At 42.7% G+C, this 23,660-nt stretch overlaps 1 protein-coding gene across 1 annotated transcript; it reads left to right on the top strand.

The window, feature by feature from the left end:
- The first annotated feature begins 875 nt into the window (after positions 1–875).
- Positions 876–19,875, top strand: IAPP (islet amyloid polypeptide). The gene is made up of 6 exons (XM_087722531.1): positions 876–1,120; positions 5,670–5,732; positions 5,934–6,074; positions 6,452–6,546; positions 7,225–7,269; positions 19,051–19,875. Exons 4-6 carry the CDS (start codon positions 6,467–6,469, stop codon positions 19,220–19,222), a joined length of 297 nt encoding a protein of 98 aa, XP_087578657.1. The 5' UTR covers positions 876–1,120; positions 5,670–5,732; positions 5,934–6,074; positions 6,452–6,466; the 3' UTR covers positions 19,223–19,875.
- The last annotated feature ends 3,785 nt before the right edge of the window (positions 19,876–23,660 follow it).

Genomic DNA, 23,660 nt, shown 5'->3' with positions numbered 1-23,660 from the left:
CTGACTCTGTAAACTGCTTAGAGAGGGCTGAAAGCCCTATGAAGCGGTATATAAGTCTAACTGCTATTGCTATTGCTATGTGATCGTGACTTTCCCAGTTGGCTTCTGAGAAGCAGAACCGACGAGGGAAACCAGATTTACTTAACAGCCAAACGACTCACTTAACTCCAGTGTTTGGCTGAACAACCGTGCCCCAAAATGGTCATAATCTGGGGTGCAACTCACTTAGGAAGAACTGCCTTGGAAGAATGGCTGCAGAAGTTGATGGATGAAATGGCAAAACTGACTATTAAAGAAAAAAGTATAAGTACTTTGGTTTCCACATTCTGCCCCCTCACTGCCTCTGACGCAGAGCCCACATCAGAGCCTTCCCCAGATTCCAGGACTGGCCCATATTCCTCCCTAACCTCCTCACTGTCCGAATCTGCTGCCAGCTCCACTGGCCACTGGCGGGCCCCAACACATTGCAACTTTGAACAATCACTAAATTAACTGTTGTTAAGTTGAGGATTACCTCTACCCATAATGACTTGTTTTTGGCCAACGACAAAGCCAGGAAAATGTGTTCATTTTGGCAGTTTAAAGTTTGATCTAGACACAGAAGAAGAAGGAGGAGGAGGAGGAGGAGGAGGAGGAGGAGGAGGAGGAGGAGGAGGAGGAGGAGGAGGAGGAGGAGGAGGAGGAGGAGGCAAAGTCTACTAAACAAAACTAACTTAACACATGGTAGGTAGGTGTTGTGACTCAGCAGAAGTTTGCTGTGTGTTGAGTCGGGATGCAAGATTAACAATGCAGCTGGGGCTCGTTAGTGTCGTCTTCTGGTGATAAAAGGACGGATGGTGCCACACCCTGGTTGCAGGAGTCAACGTTCGTCGTTCGTTTATGGAGAATTCAGTTCCAATCCTGTTTGAGTTTGTGAGACACTTGGAGAAGGGATTTTGCTTCTTGAAAACTTGGTGCTGTAAGAGCTTTGTTTTTGCATTCTGTTATCTTCTTGCCAGAGACTTTATTTATGTTCATTTTGGGCTCGCAGCCAGTCTGAGCCGAGGACTGATAAAGTTATGTCCTTTTAAGTTTGTCTGCCTGTCGTCTTTGAACGAGCGGAGAAGGGGGGTCAGAACAGGTAGGGTGTTGCCATTTTCTTAACATTTTGTGTAAAGCTGATTGTCACATTAAGCCATAACACGGTTTATTCAGTGGAGGACAGCCTAATACATGAACAGTGCAATTAGGTTTTGTTAACTTGGATTTAATGGGTTCAGTTTTTGTGTGACGACTGCCTGGAATGATCAACTTTTTCCTTGGTTCACAAAGAGGCAGGAAATTAGGATTTCGGCCAAAACAAGGAACCTAAAATTAACAACCAGCAGCATCCTTGCTACTTGTTTTCATTGGGTTGAATTCAGAGACATCAGACAATGTTTTAACGTGGTTGGGTTCCTTTGGGCAAAACATGGGTTAAATTTTAAAAGACCCACAGATACAACTCGACTTGCAGGATTGATTTTCACATCAGTGTTGATATTTCTTATAAAACTACCGAAACCAGAAACTGAATTTAAGAATCTGGAGGTAAATGTGTTGCGAAATTGGTTTTTGTACTGGGATTCTCTATTTGTAAGCCATCAGGAACCATCGGGATGAGTGAGTTGGGCAGCCAAATAAATTTTAATCATTATCGTTGTTGGAAGAAATGCCCATCTGGGTTCAGTTCCAAGTGGGAAGGAGGACACTGGAAACATGGAGATTGCTTCAAGTTCCTGGGTGAAAAAGGGAAGGGAAGCTGGGAGTGCCTTGGTTTTATGCCCTCTGTTGGGACCCACCTTAAGGGTTTCCTGTTCCTGGGTAAGAAATGTATTCTGATTGGTTGTCAGACTCCCAGAGTCGGGGGATCATAGCTAACATCGTAGGCTGTCCTGAGACCCAAGCCTGTTTGCCCTACTGGCTGATGCAATCCTCCAAGGTGGGATGTGGTGAGATGGGTGGAAGGCTAATCCTACCTTTGTTGTGTAGAATACACATCAGGCCCAGGCCCTAATGACGCATTGACAAAGGTAGTGGGGGAAGGAAGCTGCAGGGAGTTACTTTGTCTTTTAAAACATGTTTCTCTCTTTTCTCATCCAGGGGAATATAATGTTCTGCCTTTTTAATATTTCCCAGGATATTCCATTCTTCTAGGAGAGGGGTGGGTGCTAATTTCCTTCAATCGTCATCATTGTAGGTCTTAGGTCCTTGGTTAGGAGCTGATCTGTTAGTTGTTACCAGTTCCAGACTGTGAATCAAATTGAAAATTTAACAACAACAACAACAACAACAACAACAACAACAACAACGCCCCACTACAAAAACTTATTTTATTGACTGTCACAAGAGACCAAATATTTCTGTCATCCAAACAGTTCTCCTGCTTTGCTTGCTACCCATCCAAAACAGGTGTGGAACCATTTTTAACACAACGTATCTTAGTTTATTAAATTTGAAATTAGTCAGCATCTGTAATGTATTTATATTATGTATTATGTTTTTTTTTATTCTGAGGAGCCCTGTATGTGTTTTAAGGGTGCAAGAATAAAGGTTGATTGACAGCTCAGAGCCATCAATGCATTTTTCCCCCCGTTTTCAAAAATGCAATTATCTATGATTCATCAATCGCTAACCTTTTGGGTCCCATTCTCCTGGAAGTGGGGCAACAGTGCCCTCTATGGACAGAAATCATCAATTGCATCTGGTTAGACCTAAGGTGTCTAAAGGAGTAGGAATGTTATGAGAATTCCAGCATATTTCTTCCTTCGCCGCTCCTAAATTCTTCCCCCAAGTAGACAAATATTCACTTGGATGGATGGATGGATGGATGGATGGATGGATGGATGGATGGATGGATGGATGGATGGATGGATGGATGGATGGATGGATGGATGGATGGATGGATGGATAGATAGATAGATACTGTAGATAGATAGATGATAGATAGATAGATAGATAGATAGATAGATAGATAGATAGATAGATAGATAGATAGATAGATAGATAGATAGATAGATAGATAGATAGATAGATACTGTAGATAGATATTGTAGATAGATAGATAGATAGATAGATAGATAGATAGATAGATAGATAGATAGATGGATGGATGGATGGATGGATGGATGGATGGATGGATGGATGGATGGATGGATGGATTGATGGATGGATAGATACTGTAGATAGATAGATAGATAGATAGATAGATAGATAGATAGATAGATAGATAGATAGATAGATAGATAGATAGATAGAGATAGATAGATAGATAGATAGATAGATAGATAGATAGATAGATAGATAGATAGATAGATAGATACTGTAGATAGATAGATACTGTAGATAGATGGATGGATGGATGGATGGATGGATGGATAGATGGATGGATACTGTAGATAGATAGATAGATAGATAGATAGATAGATAGATAGATAGATAGATAGATAGATAGATAGATGAGAGAGAGGGAGAGAGAGAGAGAGAGGGGGGGAGGGAGGGAGGGAGGGAGGGAGAGAGAGAGAGAGAGAGAGAGAGAATATCCTCCTGTAGTTCAACTGAAAAAAATGTAGCTTAGTATGGGGAAATGTGGATGCTAAACAAATACTGTATGCATGGTTTTCCCTGCCATCATAAATCCATCCAAGTGAGCAACCTGCTCATTCATTCATTCATTCTTCATTCATTCTTCTTGCTCATCTTTACTGCTGACAGAAATCTTTCCAGTGGTGGGTTGCCAATTTTTTTTTACCACCGGTTCAAGAGGGCTTCGCTGTGCGTGTGCGCAACGCCTCTGCACATGTGCAGAAGCATCCGGGTGGGTGGGCGGAGCCTCCCACTACCACTACTACCGGTCCGCCCAATCTGGGCTGAACCGGGAGGAACCCACCTCTGAATCTCAATCTTTCGTAGGCATCTCTCGACTCCTATTAACCCCAGGCTTGCTTTTTTTTATTTTGCCCTTTCTTACCCAGAAAATGCCACCCTAGTTTATTAGCAGGACTGTTAAAAAAAACAAAAGATGCCAAGATTGAAGAACACTGCTCTAAATTTCCCCCCCCCCCATCATGCAGAACTAAGTGTACAACTTTATATCATGTTCTAATGTAAAATCCACTCTGAAAAGGACTAAAAAGACATTGGAGATGCGGTTGAGTTAACTGACCTCACAGATGGTATCCAAGAGATGCCCATGGCATCTAACCCACCAGCCATGTTCTCTGCAAAATCCCAACCTTTATTTCTCTACCTTCTATTTGTGCTCCTTTCCTATCCATAGCGCAGTGATAAGCAGGTGGTGGATGATATGAGCATGAATACATTGTTTCTGGCTCATTGCTTTACGCTTCTCATTAGTCAGGTCCTTTAATATCTATCATCATCGTTTTAACGACTCCATAATCCCTTGCCGAGTGGTGTCTGCGCGACTGAATGGAGCTAGGACAGTGTTTAATGGCCGGATGCCCTTCTTGTCGCCAATGCGGATATTTGTTCAGCAGATATATTCTCAATGTTCCCAGAGAGAGAAATATCTGCCTCTCTACCTAGGATCGAACTCATAGCCCCCTTACTGTGAGGTGAGGTCCCTCACTAGGTCCCTGCACCACTCCAAGTCCTTTAATATCTACGTGTCCCCTAAAAATGTCTGCAATTTGAGAAAGAAAAACGCACACGTTTATTGCAGTGATGACGGTGGCCACAGAATGAGGCCAGTCCTGATCATTTCAGAGAACTGGCAAATAGGCTGGCCTCGCCCCCACTTCCTCCCAATTGACCTTCTTTTGTTGCCCTGAACAGAAGAATGGAGCTCAAAAGCAGGTTAGTGGGGTGGGGAAGGAATGGGGATTTTACAGTATCCTTCCCCTTCCCCTTCCATGCCCACAAAGCAGTGGTGGGATTCATCCAGTTCGCACCACTTCGGGAGAACCGGTTGTTAACTTTCTGAGCAGTTTGGTGAACTGGTTGTTGGAAGAAATCATTAGGGCAGAGAACCGGTTGTTAAATTATTTGAATCCCACCACTGCCACAAAGCCACACCCAAAGAATCAGTAGTAAAAAAAAAAAAAAAAACCCCACTGAATTCTTCCGTCAAGATCTTATTCAAACTTACTTTTTTCTTTTTCTTTTTTTAGGCCAAAGACTTTGAAAGAATACAATAAATTTTGTAAATAAAAATAGTGACAGTTCATAAAGATGACTAGGTGCAAATAGAAATACACGTCATTTCCATAGCAAGGGAGATAAAGCAGGAATGGTTGAAATGGATTACTTTATTTAGAGAGGAAAATATGTTCTTATTTGGATTCTGGAATTTGTGCTTGTGAAGAAGAAAAATGATCTTGGTTTTGTTGATTAGAAAGATTTGGTGTTACAGAAATGGCTAGTTACATATAAATATGTAAAAGCAAAAAAGTTGAGGCTGGAGTGTGTTTATTGTGTTTTTCTCCTGGGAAGAGTTAGAAGTCAATGCCCCCTTTTCTTTCTTTTTCTCTTCCCCCTTGTATCTCTCTCACCCCCTTCCCCCCTCCCCCGTCCCCTTTCCTGCTCTCAATTTCCTTTTTCCTTTTTTTTGTATTTTAAAATAAAAATGATAAAAGGACCAAAAAAAAAAGGATCTTATTCAAACTCATTTTGTTGTTGTTATTATTCAGGCATAATCGATTAACGCATCACTTTACAAAGGCACCCAAAATGGACTCAACTGAAGTTTAGCGGTGAGCAAAATCATCCATCTCTGGCTTTTTACTAGGGTATTTCCCTCTATGGGGACAGAAGTTAATGATAGAATCTTTCTCTAAAAATCTCTCTCTCTCTCTCATGCACATTCTCTCTCTCTCTCTCTCTCTCTCTCTCTCTCTCTCTCTCTCTCTCTCTCTCTCTCTCTCTCTCTCTCTCTCTTTCCTGCTTGATGTCAGAGCTGAACAAAGTACGAGGGGGTATATAAGAGCAGCATTGTCTGCCAGCCAGAAAAATAGCGACAAAGACTATTGGATTAGAAGAGTGGGATTCAACCTGTCTTTTTCTGCCGTTGCAGGGACCTTCGCTTGACTTTCCAGGTAAATCTCAGGTGGGGAATGTTTTGTCTTTCTTGTGACTCTTCAGAGAGAGATAACGCAAAGATAAACAGGAGAGGAAAGGGACTTGGACCCGATGCACAAAAGCAAACTCTTTCCAGCCAGAGAACAGAGGAGATGCCCTCCTGTTTTGTAATTTTCTTTTGAGTAAATTCATAAAACTCGGATAGGAAAATTGAGAAGGTTAAAAACTGGGGCTCAGGTGAGCCACCTGACTGAATACCCATCATAGCTTTTAGATTTGCCATTCAGCAGGAGAAGAATCCTGGAAAATCGATATCGGGGTGCATGTGTTTGTGTTTGTAATTTGTTAACTTGGCTTTTTAAATTCTTTTTTTTCTCCCGTCTTTCACCCAAAGGCAGCCAAAAGAGAAATGTGCAGTCTTAAGGGACCTTTTCTTTTCATCATCTTGTCTCTTACTTTAAACTCCCTGGAAGCAACGCCAGTCGAAAGGTCAGTAACTTTAAAGCTTATTCCTTTCCTGTTCTTCCTCCTCCTCCTCCTCCTTCCTCTTCCTCTTTCCTTAAGATACCGCACTTTTGTGTAGTGTTGCATAAACCATTGTTTACCACAAAAGCAGTTAGTTTGGGGATAAAGATGTGGATAAACCTTATGATTATCTTATGGCTTATGAAGGAGAGATATCCAACCTAGAAATAAGGAGAAATGTCCTCACAGTGAGAACAATGTTATCAATTAGAATGACTTGCCTTCAGAAGTTGTGGGTGCTTCTTTATCACTGCAGGTTTTCAAGAAGAGACTGGACAGACATATGTCCAGAATGGTAGAGAGTCCCCTGCTTGGAGAAGACCTCCAAGGTTCCATAATAGATTCTGATTCTGATTCTGATTCTGATTCTGATTCTGATTCTGATTCTGATTCTGATTCTGATTCTGATTCTGATTCTGATTCTACTCTACTCTACTCTACTCTACTCTACTCTACTCTACTCTACTCTACTCTACTCTATTCTATTCCTTTCTGATTCTGACTCTGATTCCATTCCATTCTATTCCTGATTCTGATTCTATTCCATTCTATTCCTATCTCTATTTTATTCTGTTTTTATCCTATCCTATCCTATTCTGTTCTATGCAGAATGGGAAATTTCCTGTTGATTCTCATTTAAAGGCTACTTTCTTTGGCTTTATCTTATGGGACATCCAACCGACAATTGTCCCTCTGATGGTGAGATGCAACTCATGAGAACATGCTTTTTAATGACATTTATTAGACAGAAGGGGTGCCCCCAAACTCATGGACTGACACAGTTGTTTCATAATATTTTTAATGGACAGGTTTCCCACTTTCCCAGCTATAGATAGACAGGTAACAAAATCCTTCCCTTTTTCTAAGATGTTAACCCTTTTCTATGTATTATTAGGTTTTTTTTAAAAAAAAGCAAAACTGTAAAGCAAAATTTCAGCACCAAATAGGTGCACCACAAATTGAATTACCCTTTTAAGTTGATTCTACTTTAACCAAATCCTTGATGGAGATGGACAGTTCTAAAATATCATGATAGTTAGCTAGATAAATAGATAGCTAGAAAAATAGCTAGAAAAATAGCTAGAAAAATAGATAGATAGACGATAGATAGATAGATAGATAGATAGATAGATAGATAGATAGATAAATAGATGATAGATAGAAGATAGATAGATAGATAGATAGATAGATAGATAGATAGATAGATAGATAGATACAGACAGACAGACAGACAGACAGACAGACAGACAGACAGACAGACAGATCGAGGTAGGTAAGTAGGTAGGGATGGATGGATGGATGGATGGATGGATGGATGGATGGATGGATGGATAAATAGATAGGTAGGTAGGTAGATAGATGATAGATAGATAGATAGATAGATAGATAGATAGATAGATAGGAAGAGATAGATAGATAGATAGATAGATAGATAGATAGATAGATAGATAGGTAGGTAGGTAGGTAGGTAGGTAGGTAGGTAGGTAGGTAGGTAGGTAGGTAGGTAGGTAGGTAGATGGGTAGATGGGTAGATGGGTAGATGGGTAGATGGGTAGATGGGTAGATGGGTAGATAGGTAGAAAGGTAGAAAGGTAGAAAGGTAGAAAGGTAGAAAGGTAGAAAGGTAGAAAGGTAGAAAGGTAGAAAGGTAGAAAGGTAGATAGGTAGATCAATCAATCTCTTAAAGATTATTCTATCCTACAAGGAATGGCAATGTATACTTTTTGAAGTTTTACTGGCCGCAATATTTCTTCCTTTAACTTTATATATTGAATGCTTACCAGTATTTCTGCCTTCACTGCTGTCTGCTCTATAAAAAAAGCTATTGCATTTAATAAAAAGACTTGAATGTCTTTAAACCCATAAAAACCTGGGCACACAATGTCTCATTTCTCCTTTACGTTCATCTGAATTGGAATCTGTTTCCCCCAGCCATTTTAAACAAATAAAAAAAGGAGAATTTGTTAGAGATGGACTCAATATAATAATAAAAAAGGAGGGAGGTGGTATTATATTTGTAGACAGGTAAAATGTCAGAAAGTTCCTCCATACTGGCTTTAGATTTTTGATTCAGCTTTTTTGGGGGGGGAGCAAGCCCCCATTACTGTGAGAAGATTAAAACAAAGCATTTGTTTCCTTTATACTAAAACATTCCCCACCCAGAGGTTTTAATCTCAGTAAAAGTGGTAAAAAGCTTGGAAATTTTGACCCAACACTTATTCCCATGTGAGATTCCTACCTTTTTGAGAAAAGTCAAAATAGTCACATTTTGTTACTCACCTGTAGTTCAGTTTAAAAAGTCATTTGGAATGATCAATAGGTATATAATAGAGATCACCTTTAAAGACTCTTGATCTCTACTCATTTTGATTATTTTAGCTAGGTTTAGTTAATCATAGTGGATATAAAATAGTTCTGACTGTATTAGGAGATGGTAGCATAAAATAAATGTTGAAGCTAATATAAAGGAAGATTATTCATAGTGAACCCCTTTGGATTTCAGAAAAATCTCTCGAAACTAAGCAAATCTTTTTTCTGGATCATGGGGGAAAAACATCAGCCAGTATAAACCAAGGCAGGACTATCTTTGCTTAATTATTATAGATCTCTTAAATCTTAGATAAATGTGATGGGAGTTGAATTTGATCTGAAACGTTCCTGATTTCCTATCCTGATTGAAATATTATATAGATAGATAAATTCCATAACAGATTCCTAGGTTTTTAATACTGTGTGTGGACTTAAACTGTACAAATTAGCTACTTATTCAAAGTATATGCAAAACAACTTCTTGTTTTATTAGCTTTTCATATTATTTATTTCATTTAGACCCCTTCTTTCTTTCTTTCTTTCTTTCTTTCTTTCTTTCTTCCTTCCTTCCTTCCTTCCTTTCTTCCCTTTCTCTTTCTGTCTTCCTTTCTCTCTCTCTTCCTTCCTTTCATTCTTCCTTCCTTCCTCTCTCTCTCGCCCTTCCTTCTTTCTTTCCTCCCTCCCTCCCCCCCCCTCTCTCTTTCTATTTTCATGGTAGGGTGGCTCCAAATATACTTAAACAGAAGGAAAATAGTTTATGCTGATTATTTTTTTTAATAAGGATACATGTTGTCATCTCTGTATTAATGCCAGCCATCAGAATGCAAGAACATAATTGTGGCACTTACAGGATTGATGTCACAGCATACATCAACATTTCGATATTACTTCATTTTGTTACATCTGGAGAATGGAAACTGACAATTTCCACAGATCATCCCTCCCGCTCAGTAGTTAAATGAAATTAATGCATTTTTGGAATGAGCTATTACCTTTGCAGCAAACATGACTGGGAAGTTCTTTAAACTGGGTGACTTTTGAAGAGGTGAAACTCTGATTCCCAGAATTCTCAGCAATAGAATAGAATAGAATAGAATAGAATAGAATAGAATAGAATAGAATAGAATAGAATAGAATAGAATAGAATAGAATAGAATAGAATAGAATATGTGGAATGGAGTAGAGTAGAGTAGAGTAGAGTAGAGTAGAATAGAATAGAATAGAATAGAATAGAATAGAATAGAATAGAATAGAATAGAATAGAATAGAATAGAATAGAATAGAATAGAATAGAATAGAATAGAATAGAATAGAATAGAATAGAAAATATGGAATGGAATAGAGTAGAGTAGGGTAGAGTAGAATAGAGTAGAGTAGGGTAGAGTAGAATAGAGTAGAGTACAATAGAATGGAATGGAATGGAATGGAATGGAATGGAACGGAACGGAATGGAATAGAATAGAATCTCTCTTTTTCTCTCTCTCTCTGTGTATACATATGTTCATATGTTCATATGTTGTAAAAATCTAATAGATACCTTTCACCCTGGCTTCGCTGATAACGGATAAGAGCCTGTGGCCTAATGGCTAAGATGTCTGCCTAGTATGTAATATAGCCCAGGTTCAAATCCCAGCAAGGGTATGGCTAGCTGATGAGAGCTAAATAGCTTGAAATAGATCTATACTAGTCTCCCTTTATTTATTTATCAGCACAAATACAACAAAAATGTAACAAAAAGGCAACAATAAAAATATTGGGTTTCTGCCTGGATGGTCTCTTGTGACGAGCCGAAGGACAGAGAATGGAAGTAGTGATCTTCCTCCCATATTTGGGCATACCGGGGGTTGTAAAAATCTAATAGATATGTTCATATCTATTTACATATAGATATGTATATCTATATACATCATACACACACACACACACACACACCAGGGGTGGGTTTCTGCTGGCATTACTGCCAGTTCTGTATGCGTGCGATTTGCGCACATGCAGTTACCTCTAAATAGGCCTGTGCACGCACAGAACATTAAAAATATCAAAAAAAGATCTTGTGGTGACCGGGGAACCGGTTCGGGGGCGTGATAAGCATGCTTTCCCTACCGGCTTGGCGACCTAGTTGCCATTTTTACTACTGGTTCCACCAAACCGGTGAGAACCGGTAGGAAGCCACCTCTGACGCACATACTATTAGCCAGTTTGATCTAGTGGTTAAGGCATCAGGCTAGAAACCAGGAGACGGTGAGTTCTAGTCCTCCCTTAGGCATGAAAGCTGGCTGGGTGAATTTGAGTTAGTTATTCTCTTTCAAGCCAATCCCACCTCACAGGGTTGTGATTGTGGGGAAAATAACAGGAGGAAGGAGCATTCGGTAAAAAAATACCCTAGGTTTTTATTTTGACGGCATGGATAAACTCTAGAGGGAGTCCAAAGAAGATTTACCGAGATACTGAAAGGACTGGAAACCCAAGTCCTCCTAAAAGACCTAGAGATGTTCAGCTTGCAGAAGAGAAGTTTGAAAAGGGACTTGACAGCTGTCCTCTGCTGTCACACTGTAAAGAAACACTTTGCGTTCATTCTCAGTTGCTCCACAGGGTAAGACCAGAACTAATGGGATGAAACTTCCAAGGATGAAGAAGCAGTTTAGATATTAGGAAGAGCGCCTTGACGGTTAAGAGTGGTTCCTTCCCTTTCAAACAGAGGCTGAATCAGGATTTCGATGAATCCTGCAGTGTCCAGCGCCCTGGACTTGATGGCACAACCAATCCAACATTCATTCTGTGATGGATTTTTTTTTCCCCAAATCAAAGACAGGACGTTGGTCATTATTAGTGGCTTCAGAACAAGAGACGGAACAACGTATGTCCGTCCTTCTCTTACTTGAGAGCTTCTGAGGAACACATAATGGCGGGTCATCATGGAAAGCAGAAAGCCAATGAATTAGAGCAGTGTTTCTCAAGCTTGGCAACTTGAAGACGTCTGGACTTCAACTCCCAGAATTCCCCAGCCAGCGAATGCTGGCTGGGGAATTCTGGGAGTTGAAGTCCAGACGTCTTCAAGTTGCCAAGCTTGAGAAACACTGAATTAAGAGTGTTCTAGCAAGGCTGTGTTCTTCTTAGGAATGACGAGGCCTGAGAATGCTTTGGGACAATTGTAATAGGTTTGACATCATGCCTCCAGTCACAGTTTCATGCACAAGGAATAAGGCATGCATTGTGGACTTCTGGCATGCAGAAGTGACATTTATATCGCCTCGATGCCAACTGGAATTCAACAATATGTACTATTAGTGTAGTGTAAGTGACCCAACTTATTAAATCATTCTGTCACCCCGCTATGGAATATGCTTTCTATTAATAGCCCAATGGCTTGTATGATACTCAGGACACTGTTGTGGCCGCCAGTGGAGCTGACAACAGATTCGGACAGTGAGGAGGTTGGGGAGGAACATGAGCCAGTCCTGGAGTCTGGGGAAGGCTCTGATGAGGGCTCTGTATCAGAGGCAGTGAGGGGGCCAGAGCCGTATGCCAGTTATCAGCTGCCTTCAGAGTCAGACATCAGTGAGGAAGATGAACAGCTGGAGCCTGTTCCCAGTGTGCACATGCGCAGAGTTGCCAGACGAAAGGAACAGCTAAAGAACAGGGGTCGACTTGGGAGGAAGGCCACATGCGGAGGATGAATGGCCCCTCCCAGAGGAAATAAAAGAGGAGCGAAAGGGGAGTGGAGTTTGCAGGAGACGATTAGTTCGCTTAATTGTTTCGTGACTCTCCGAGATTCCTTGCCAGGTTTTGCAGATATCGGCCTGGCAGCTCTCCAAGCCAGATAAGGTCTGTGACTGTAAATCCTCCCTTGAAAGACTTTGCTGGATGTGAATGAGCAGAATTCACAGTAAATTAATAAAAGGGGTTTTTTTTGTCGGGACCAGGAGTTTGCTTCATGCTCTTGGGAAGCCTAGGTCAGAACATCATGCTTGATCAGAAGGTTGGATTAGAAGTCCTCTAACTTTATGACCCAGGACAACTGTGATTTATCGAAAATTTCTGTGGAGATACTCAATTATCCGGGCCCTGGTTGTCCCAAAAGCGATTTTCTAAAAGGCAACTGGATTTTCTTGTTTATTTATTTATTTTAATTGAAAGTCGTGATTCAACTGGCAATTCCCATGCTCCTTTATTGGGACAACTCTCCTCAACTGTAGATGGGCAAGGAAGAGTGTGAACAGAGCTTGAGAAATCTGTAGATAGATTTTTACCAAGCACAGGAAAATAGACAATAGCAGGTGACTTTTGTTCTAATTCTTCCCATGCTCTCAGCAAGTGCTCTAAATAGCCTTTAAAACCTCATCTGAAGCTAAACATTGAGTCACTGTTGCCTCTTAATGACTTAATGATAGTATAATTTTACCTTTTTGGCTCTATCCTGAAGGTGCTGCTTTGGGGGGGGAAAAATCACATCTAATCTCTTTGGTACATTCACCTGCTTGCATGTTTAACACAGATCTGTTTGTTCATAGCAACCTTCCACACGCTTGTGGGTTTCTGTGCCAATTAGGTCTATAGCACTCATGAAATTTAGTCAGGAATTCAAAACGTTACACGCCTAACACAACTGGAATACACTGTTCTGATGTAGGCTTCCCCAAAAAGCACGAGGCAGAGTCGTGAAAACGGCTTTTATTAAACAAATGTGAATTCTTCTTATTCCCATTCAGCAAGGCCTGGCAAACAGTCTTTCAAAGGAATATTTAGGACTATAGACCTTATCTATCTTGGAAAGCTGCCATGTAAATATTTTGCAAATGAGGTCCGCAAGGAAAGGCTTGGCACAGAGTCTCTGAGATTCACGGACAGATCTTCACACTCCTGAAATGAATCTAACCACCAAACGAATGAATTGTTTCCTGCAAAAGCCCACTCCCCTTTCGCTCCTCTTTTATCTCCTCTGGGAGGGGCCATTCACCATCCACCTGTTGCTCTACTCCCAACTCTACCCCGATTTCTGAGTTGTTCTTTTCTTCTGGCAGCTCTGCGCATGCGCACACGGGGAACAGGCTCCAGCTGTTCCTCTGCCTCACTGCTGTCTAGTTCCGTAGGCACTAGGGATTAGTGGATTGGTACCAGGGGTGGGTTCCAGATGGCACTACTGCCAGTTCGCTTGTGTGTGCGCTTCGCACACATGCGCAGTGTAATTAAAATTGTTCTGGGCATGCGCAGAACTGAAAAATAAGATGGCAGCCAAACCACTACAGATTCGACCGAACCGGTCTGAACAGATAGGAACCCACCACTGATTGGCACCATGCATTAAGCCACAGTACAGTGGCTAATCTGTAGTGAACAAACCAAGGTTTATATTTAAGAAACTTTTTAAATTGCCATGTAGTAGAAACTTGGCCTGCCTGCGTCCTTTATCCAAAGCCCAGTGCCTTCTTCCATTTAAACTTGCAGAACACCTTCTAAAATGGGAAACTTTTTAACATTCTGAAAGGGAATAAAAATTAGCACTGCAGCCGAGTATGAAAAAGAATGATTTGTGTACCGAAAGCCTTGCTTTTTAAGGGGACATGGTGGCTGAGAGGCTAAGACGCTGAGCTTGTCGATCAGAAAGGTCAGTAGTTCAGCAGTTCAAATCCCTGCACCACATAAAGGAGTGAGCTCCCGTTACGTGTCACAGCTTCTACCAGTTCGAAAGCACGTAAAAATGCAAGTAGAAAAATAGGGACCATCTTTGGTGGGAATGGAACAGCGTTCCGTGAGCCTTTGGCGCTTAGTCATGCCGGCCACATAACCCTGGAGACATCTTCAGACAGCGCTGGCTCTTCGGCTATGAAACAGAGATGAGCACCGCCCCCTGGAGTCGGGAACAACTAGCACATATGTGCAAGGGGAACCTTTACCTTTAGTCCTTGATTTATGACCAGAATTGAGCCCCAAATTTCCATTGCTAAGCAAGACAGTTAAGCAAATTTTGCCCCGTTGTACAAGCTCTCTTGCCACCATTGCTAAGTGAATCACTACAGTGGTTAAGTTAGTAACACGGTTGTTAAGTGAGCCTGCCTTCCCCACTGACTTTGTTTGTCAGATGGTCGCAAAAGGGGATCACATGGCCCAGGGACCCTGCCACCGTCATAAATACATGCCAGTTGCCAAGTGTTTGAATTTTGATCACGTGACCACGGGGATGCTGCAATGGCCGTAAAGTATGAATAACGGTCGTAAGTCAGTTTTTTCAGTACTGTTGTAACTTTGAAAGATCACTAAACAGATGGTTGTAAATCAAGGATTATATGTACTCAGGGATGCTAATTTTTCGACTCCCCTCGTTCTGCTGAGAGTCAAAGGGGATCAAGCAGCAAATCAAATAGTGTAAACTGTATTTTTCTGTTTTGTGAGCCTTCTGTTAATTGAGAATCCTGAAAATCAAAATCCCAACCCTTTCAGCGCTCCTCAGGTTAAAGATGCATGTTTTTTGAGGCTGAATAAAACTGTGATCGCCTTAATAAAATCTACAAAGGAAATCCTTTCTTTCTGATACATGGAGAAAGATGCATCAAGGGGTTTATAAGAGTTTGTTTTCTGTATTACCGTATTTTTTGGAGTATAAGACGCACCGGAGTATAAGGCGCACCATGATTTTGAAGAGGTAAATTTTAAAAAAAGCTTTTGCACTCTGCAGACCTACCAAACCCTCTGCAAGCCTCTTTTTTGTGAGAAACGGGGCATACAGAGAGTTTGAGAGGCCTGCAAAGTGCTCCGGGGGGGGGGGCTGGGGGGGCACAAATGAGCAAAAAATGCCCCATTTTTCACTCGTTTTTGCCCTCCCCAGCCCCCAGGAGCACTTTACAGACCTCCCAAAGCCTCTGCACGGCCATTTTTGTGAAGGGGAAGGGGTTTCGGGAGGGCAAAAATGCTGTATTCGGTGTATAAGATGCACCCAGATTTTCACTCTCTTTTTCGGGGGGGAGGTGCATCTTATACTCCGAAAAATACGGTAAGTACGACTATTGATTTATTTTATTGATTTATTTCATCAAGCATGAATTAGATAACAGATATAAGTATATGTATGAATACGAATACAAGGGAATATTAGGGCAGGGATGGTAGGCACACTGGTGCGCTTATGCACACCCCTTAAGGAATGGGGTGAGGTCAACAGTAGACAGTCTAAGGTTAAAGTTTTGGGGGGGGTTGGGAAAGAAACCACAATGTCAGGTAGTGCATTCGAGGCATTGACCACTCTGTTGCTGAAGTCGTATTTTCTGCAATCAGGATTGGAGCGGTTTACCTTAAATTATTATGTTATTATAATATTACATTCATTTTTTTTTAATTTAATTTAATTTTTAAATATTAAACGCACATCTTTCCCCCTAGCCTGCTGTCAAAACTCCTTCAATAAAATACTTGGTTTAATTCAGACCAAGTCTGCTCAAGATGAAACTCACTTTTGATTTCAAGAATGTTCACGTGTCTCCAATTTTTAAATAAAAACGTATCACCCACCAACACCAATAAGATTGGCCCGGTCTGGAACAAGGTAGGCAGCCTTCATTTAGCTTCGATACAACAGTGATATTGGTTTCACAAATTGAGTTTCATAATTTGCTCACCTCTTCCCCCCTTCACAAAGAAAACCAGCCAGTTCTTCCGAGAGCTTCTATCATCTTGATGGGATTCCATCAAACTCCGGAGGCCTTTCCACACCTTTTGTCCATTGTGTTGCCTCTTCGGCTACAGCATCTTTTTGAAGATTGTTCCCACGGATAATTTCCAAGAGATGATTGGTCTATCAAGTACCTTCCCAGACAAATAAGGCAATCTTATACTTTGGTGGCATGGAGAACTCGCTAATTTGGCTCTTGTCTGTTGGGTTTCAGGCCAATTTGTACCTGAAAGGGGAAAAAAATCAGACTAGATTTGCGCAATGTAGACGCATTCGCTTTATGGGTAAAACATTTGACACGTTGGCGAAGTTTTCTTATCAATCAGATCGAGAAGGAAGTTTGGGATCTGTGTACCTCAAAAGGTGTACCTGCAGGACTCCAGAAGTTGTGAATGCTCCAACACTGGAAGTAATTTATTACCCAGAAGTTTTTTTTTATTATTTTTTGTTCTCTTATATACAATTAAAGGTATACATTCACATAATTATTATTCTTTTTTACATTCGGCCTTCTTGTGCATTTGTTATTCCCTTTAAAAGGTTATAATATACAATTTGGGTTGCTTTGTTTACCATCCCTCACCTGTTTTGACACCACCTTATTTTCCCTTTCTTCTCTCCCTCCCTCCCCTCTCTACTTTCTTCCTTCCTCCTCTCCTTTCCGTTCCTTCTTCCCTTATCTCTCCCCTACTTCTCTCTCCATCTTCCTACCCTCTCTCCTTCTCTCTCTCTCTCCCTTCCATCTTCCTCTCCTTACCGCTATCTTTCTTCCCTCCTCTTCCTCTCATTTCCTCTCCTCCTCTCTTCCTTTCTTTTTCTATTGTAGGTGTCTCTTCCAGCTCTTAATTTTTATTTTCTTAGGGTAGTATTTCCGCAAACCCAAAAATAGCTGGATATCATTTCTTGTTCCCTTTCCTTCTCAAATCTATCCTGATTATGTTCCCCCCTCCCTTTGTATCTTACTTTTGAATATATATTTAATTACTATTATTTTCTTTTCTATTTTCCCCCCTCTTCCCTCCCTTTTTAATGGCGTATTGTCTAGATTCCATACTTCCAGTTCCAACACTGGAAGTTCTTAAGAAGATGTTGGATAACCATTTGTCTGAAGTAGTGTAGGATTTCCTGCCTAAACAGGGGGATGGACTAGAAGACCTCCAAACTCCCTTCCAATTCTGTTATTCTATTCTGTTATTCAATTCTGAAATGCAGAAACTCAGCCTTGTAGTAGGCTGCTCATTTTCTATTGAATAGTAATTACTATTTTAGAAGTAAACCTAGAACAAAGAGGTTCACTCTCTATAGCTAACTAGATATGTCCATTCGAAATATTCCATTCTGATCTCCTGCCCACCCCTTCCAAAAATACCTTCTCAAATTCTGCAAGCATCCCATGGCTATTAAATTCAGTGTTAGGGTTTCTTCATAGCTGGAGAATATTAGACCTAAGGGTCTGTTGCAGACAAAATCACCCGGGTTTTTTTCAAAGTCCCAATTCTCCATCAGTTGTCTTCCCAGCTTTAGGAATGGAACAGCTACAAATACAGCTGTAACAATAATGGAGAATAATTCGTTTCTTGATGATGTTACCTAGTTTGGGAAATGAAACATCTACAAGAAAAAAAAACCAAGCTCAGAGAGCACCAAGGACCTCTCATGGCGGTAAGGTAAAAGGTAACGATTCCCCTCGCACATATATGCTAGTTGTTCCCGACTCTAGGGAGCAGTGCTCATCTCTGTTTCAAAGCCAAGGAACCAGCGCTGTCCAAAGATGTCTCCGTGGTCATGTGGCCAGCATGATTAAATGCCAAAGGCGCACGGAACGCTGTTACCTTCCCATCAAAGATGGTTCCTATTTTTCTACTTGCATTTTTACATGCTTTCGAACTGCGAGGTTGGCAGAAACTGTGACAAGTAACGGGAGCTCACTCCATTACGTGGTGCAAGGGATTCGAACCGCCGAACTGCCGACCTTTCTGATTGACAAGCTCAGTGTCTTAGCCACTGAGCCACAGTCGCAACGGTGGTTAGAATGTAGCATTGCAAGCTAATTCTGCTGACTACGAGTAGTTCGATCTTGATGGGTTCAAGGCTGACTCAGCCGTCCATCCTTACGAGGTTGGTAAAATGAGGACCCAGATTGTTGGGGGCAAGGTGTTGACTCTGTAAACCTCTTAGAGAGGGCTTGAAAGCACTGCAAAGCAGTCTGTTATGGCCATTGCTGATGCTAAATGCCTTCAAGGAGAATTAGAAGGTGATGTGACTTTCATCCATGGAGTTTACATGCTACCTGCAAAAGTCATCCCAAGATATTGATAAGAATAAATGCAAAGCATTTATTCAAAGCGTACACTAACCTGTTGTACGTTGTAAAATGACTATGGAAGATGATCATCTTGGTGTGTGTGTGTGTCTGTCTGTCTGTCTGTCTGTTTGCTTTTATTTATTATTTATCGGTTTATTTATTCCACTTATTTGCTTTTAACGACCAACAGCCACCACCTGGACAAGCGGAGGTGCAACACCGCCACATGTGTGACACAACGCTTGGCAGATTTCCTGGTCCGGTCCAGCCACACCATCGGGACCATCTACTCGCCTACCAATGTAGGGTCCAACACTTACGGGAAGAGAGGCAGAGACCTTCCCAACTACCTACAGCTTTAAGAAGGCAGGATGGCACAACGGTGGCGGCTCTCGCTAGGAATTGCTCTTCCTGCCTCTGGGTCTCATGCTATAAAGTCCCGGTCCTCTCGGTTTTCCATTCGTTTCGTTTCAGCAAGGCCGACATTCAGGGGTAGGTTCCTGCCGCCATTACTACCAGTTCGGCGCCCGAAAATTTTTGCTCTGCGCGCATGCGCATTTGCACTTAAAATAGTCTGCGCATGTGCACAACATTAAAAGGGGGGGGGGAGAATTACATTTTTGCAATGAAGATTGTTCTGCACATGTGCAGAACAGAAAATCAAGATGGCGCCGCCGAGGATACAACCGGTACGGTCACATGTCCGCCAGAATTATTACCTATTCGGCCGTACCATACCGTACCGGTAGGAACCCACCCCTGCCGACGTTTCGGCCAGAGGCTTGAAAATTGGGTTGTCTGGGTCACTGCTTTTGATCACTGGCTACCTGCTTATATCTCACAGTGCCTTGTTTCCCCCTGTGTGTCTTTGATGGATGTGACTTTCGTGGATTTATCACACTGCTTTGCTGGGAAAATGATCTGCCAAGGGGGGTCCCTGGGCTGCTGCTCTGTTGTCAACATCCTTGTGAAAATCCCTCTGTTAAAAAAAATAAAATAAAGGGGTGTGGGGAAAAGATTAATAATTCTCACAAAAAACACATGAAATCTGAACATGTGAGTGGGCTGCAAGTATGTTCTTTTTTCTTTTTCTTTCTTTTTAATTAAAATGTTTAAAAAGACAAAGTGTGAGAGATATATGTCTTGGGAATATCATCTTAATGGGGAAGGAGTCAGCCTGACTCATGCCAGCTAATAAATAAATAATGATGTACCATATTTTTCGGAGTACAAGACGCATCAAGATTTTGAAGAGGTTTTTTTTTTAAAAAAAAAAGTTTTCCACCCTGCAGGCCTCTCAAACCCTCTGCATGCCTCATTTTATTGTGAAAAATGGCCCATGCAGAAAGTTTGAGAGGCCTGCAAAGTGCTCCTGGGGACTGGAGGGGGGCAAAACCGAGAAAAAATGGCCCATTTTTGTTGAAAATGGCCCGTTTTTTGCTTAAAAGGGCCAGGCATAGCCTTTAGGAGGCTTGTAGAGTGCTCCTGGGAGCTGGGGGGAGGGCAAAAATGAGCAAAAAATGCCCCATTTTTTGCTTGTCTTTTCCTCTTCCAGTCCCCAGGAGCACCCTAAAGGCTATGCATGCCCATTTTGGTGAAGGGGGCACGGTTTCAGGAGGCCAAAAATGCTGTATTCAGTGTATAAGACGCACCCAGATTTCCACCCTCTTTTGGGGGGGAAACAGGTGCATCTTATACTCTGAATAATACGGTATTTATTGATAGATCCATGGGTGGGCTTCAAAATTTTTAGCAAGGGGTTCCCTGCCCTGTTGCTGGGTAGGCGTCCTTCACCATGACTGGGGGGGGGGGGTGCCCTCCCTAGGCTCTGGAAGCTTTCCTCGACTCTCTGGGAGGGTGAAAATGGCCTCCCTAGGCTCAGAAGACCCTCTGAAGGCCAGAAATGGGCCCATTTTCCGCCTTCCTGAACTTGCGGTAGGCCCATTTTTTGCCCTCCCCAAGCCTCCCCTGCACATACCAGCATCCAAAACGGGCCGCATGGGGACTCCTGGGAGGGGCAGGGTGGGATTTGGGGGTTCTTCAAAGTGCACAGAATCTTAGCTGGATGTTCTCCCAAACACCCCAGGATAGATCGACATCTTGCATTTCAACCAGGTGATATACAGAATATACTGTGGTATATATTCTCTGTGGAGTCTTTGGTGCTCTCTGAGCTTCGTTGTCTTCTTGTAGACATCTCTTTACCTAACTAGGTAATATCATCAGTACTAGAAAGGAGTAGGATTTGGTCTCTGTTTATATACAAGTGGATTTCATTTAAGTCATTTAAGTCATTTATTAAGATTTATAGGCCGCCCTTTTCCCTGAGGGGACTCAGGGCGGCTTACAATCACAAGGGAGGGGGGTGCAGTATCAAAAAAAACAAAACAAAATGTGAACAAAGAAAAATAATAAAACACAACTTTCATTCAGCAATCAACACTCGGGCGGGTGAATTGGGAACCTATCCCCAGGCCTGCTGGGAGAGCCAGATCTTGAGGGCTGCGCGGAAGGTCTGGATGGTGGTGAGGGTACAGATCTCAACGGGGAGATCGTTCCACAGGGTCGGAGCTGCAACAGAAAAGGCTCTCCTCCGTGTAGTCGCCAGTCGGCATTGACTGGCAGATGGAATTCGGAGGAGGCCCAGTCTGTGCGATCTAATTGGTCGAAGGGAGGTAATCGGCAGAAGGCGGTCTCTCAAGTACCCAGATCCACTACCATGGAGTGCTTTAAAGGTGGTCATCAGTACCCTGAAGCACACCCGGAGACCGACAGGTAGCCAGTGCAGCTCGCGGAGGACGGGTGTAACGTGGGCGAACCGCGGTGCGCCCACTATCACTCGCGCGGCTGCATTCTGGACTAACTGTAGTCGCCGGATGCACTTCAAGGGCAACCCCATGTAGAGCCCATTGCAGTATTCCAGCCTAGAGATCACAAGGGCTCGAGTGACTGTTGCGAGAGCCTCCCGGTCTAGGTAGGGCCGCAACTGGCGGACCAGGCGAACCTGGGCAAATGCCCCCCTGGTCACAGCTGACAGCTGGTGGTCAAAAGTCAGCTGTGGGTCCAGGAGGACTCCTAAGTTGCGGACCCTATCTGAGGGGTATAAAATTTGACCCCCCAGCCTAAGTGTTGGAACATTAGCCAAATTGTTGGGAGGGAAGCACAACAGCCACTCGGTCTTGTCCGGGTTGAGTACCAGTTTGGGATTTCCCTGTAATGGGGATGTTCTTGGTGGTTTCCTTGTTGTTTATGCTACCCTGTTTGGCTTCAGACAACACTGACAGGGCAAATCAGTAGCATTTAAACAGAGAGCAAACCCCTCACTCACTAGCATTGATACTGCTGCCTAGTTTGGTAATGAAATGTCTGCAAGAAAACAAACAAGCTAAAATGATACCAAGGACCTCACAGTTCCACCCTGAGCTACAAACATTCTCTTTGGCTGGTAGAATATAGTACTCCTTTCCAGGGGTGGGATCCTATCGCTTTGACAACCGGTTCGCTGAGCGCGTACTTCGTTTTAAACCACGCGCATGCACAGTTTAGAGAAGACTTACCTTCCGGATTACTGCTTGGGAAGCAAAACAGCTGAGGCGCGCCCATCCACTCTGCTGCGTGACTTAGCTTGGAAGATAAAGGAAGATAAAGGTAGGTAAGGAGCAGGGGCAGGCAGGTGGGCCCACTTGCTAATGGGAGAGATCCGGTTCATTCCAGGGGTGAAATTCATTTTTTTTTTACTACCGGTTCCGTCGATGTGGCTTGATGGGCGTGGCAGGGGAAGGATACTGCAAAATCTCCATTCCCACCCCACTCCGAGGCCAGCCAGAGGTGACATTTGCCGGTTCTCCAAACTACTCAAAATTTCCGCTACTGGTTCTCCAGAACCTGTCCGAACCTGCTGAATTTCACCCCTGGTTCACTCCCAGCTGATCTTTGGAGCTACCGGCTCGCCCGAACCAGTTTGAACCTGTAGAATCCCACCCCTGCTCCATTCCCACCCCACTCTGGGGCCAGAGCCGAGGTGGCGCAGTGGTTAAATGCAGCACTGCAGGCTACTTCAACTGACTGCAGTTCTGCAGTTCGGCGGTTCAAATCTCACCGGCTCAGGGTTGACTCAGCCTTCCATCCTTCCGAGGTGGGTAAAATGAGGACCCGGATTGTTGTTGGGGGCAATATGCTGACTCTGTAAACCGCTTAGAGAGGGCTGAAAGCCCTATGAAGCGGTATATAAGTCTAACTGCTATTGCTATTGCTATTTTTCCAGGTTTTCTCATAATAACAAACTTTAGGTGGTAGGTTGGGTGGTCTGCTAGGAGACAATGAGCCACCCAATGAGGGTTTGTGGCTCTGAGACGACTTGAATATTGGTCCCTATTCCTAGTCTAATGTAATACCACAACATCACAGTGGCTTATTGGCTGAACGAGAATGACTGCCCCAGAATCCCTTATGGCTGAGAAAGGATGAGAATCTAAGTTTTCCCTATCCTAGTCCAGCACTTTCACCTCTAACACACAGATACACACACACCACTGCCTCTGGGATTTCAGGTGGACTAGAACCTGGGTTCCCCCTGATCCTAGTCCAGAATCTCAACCACTACTCCACATAGTAGGTAACATGTTCTCCAGAAATAGCTACGACTGTATTTCCTAACCCGAGCAATTTCTAGATGTGCAAATTTCAACTCTTAGAAAGTTAAGATGTTGTGGCCCGCCGGCTGCCAGCGAAGCTGACGGCAAACTTGGACGATGAGGAGGTTGGGGAGGAACATGGGCCAGTCCTGGAGTCTGGGGAAGG

This window comes from Thamnophis sirtalis, unplaced genomic scaffold (assembly GCF_051295495.1).
Source record: "Thamnophis sirtalis isolate CommonGarterSnake01/CBP01778 unplaced genomic scaffold, rThaSir2_p1.2 scaffold_9, whole genome shotgun sequence".
Classification (NCBI taxonomy): domain Eukaryota; kingdom Metazoa; phylum Chordata; class Lepidosauria; order Squamata; family Natricidae; genus Thamnophis; species Thamnophis sirtalis.
Note: the sequence above shows the minus strand (reverse complement) of the source record. Positions and strands in the feature narration are given on the sequence as shown.